The 483-nt window shown below is 58.0% G+C and overlaps 1 protein-coding gene across 1 annotated transcript in view; it reads left to right on the top strand.

Moving 5' to 3' along the window:
* Window positions 1-430: 430 nt before the first annotated feature.
* The window catches only part of LOC104403958 (myocyte-specific enhancer factor 2D homolog), a gene marked incomplete at its 3' end in the record, with an annotated part of 14057 nt that continues 14004 nt past the window's right edge, over window positions 431-483 (top strand). Inside the window, exon 1 of the mRNA XM_010012261.1 lies at window positions 431-480. Coding sequence (XP_010010563.1) covers window positions 431-480 — 50 coding nt within the window. The remainder of the gene's footprint in view (window positions 481-483) is intronic.

The raw sequence follows: 483 nt of genomic DNA, 5'->3' as shown, positions 1-483 counted from the left end.
GGAGGAGCTTTAAAGTCCCTTCAACCCAAACTAGTTTGGGATTCTCTGAGTCTTTGAAACCCCTCCTGGCCCCAAGCTGGGCAGGAGGATGGAGCAGAGACTCCCCTGGGCTAGTGGGTTGGAGCAATGCCGGTGATGGGGAGGACGCTGGATCCTGGATGGGGTTTGGGGCCAGAGGGTCTCACTCTTGTCTCTGTCCTTGCACAGGTTCCTGAGCAGCCGCTGAGAGCTCAGCCCCGCAGGACCCGGCCTCACAGGAGGGTACCATGAACTGAGCACGCAGCCACCCGACACAGCCTTTTCTGGGGGTTGTTTTTCCTGTTGAACCAAAACCTGCCCACAGCCGTTCATGAAAGCGTTTTAACAGGGGGTTCCTCTTCCCCTCCCCTGGAGCGAAGTCATCCGGCTGCGGTGAGGATTTCTCGAGAAGATGGGGAGGAAAAAGATCCAGATCCAGCGGATCACGGACGAGCGCAATCGGCA

This window comes from Nestor notabilis, unplaced genomic scaffold (genome assembly GCF_000696875.1).
Source record: "Nestor notabilis isolate BGI_N333 unplaced genomic scaffold, ASM69687v1 scaffold19033, whole genome shotgun sequence".
Lineage (NCBI taxonomy): Eukaryota > Metazoa > Chordata > Aves > Psittaciformes > Psittacidae > Nestor > Nestor notabilis.
The sequence above is the reverse complement of the archived record's forward strand: the minus strand, read 5'-3'. Positions and strand labels throughout refer to the sequence as shown.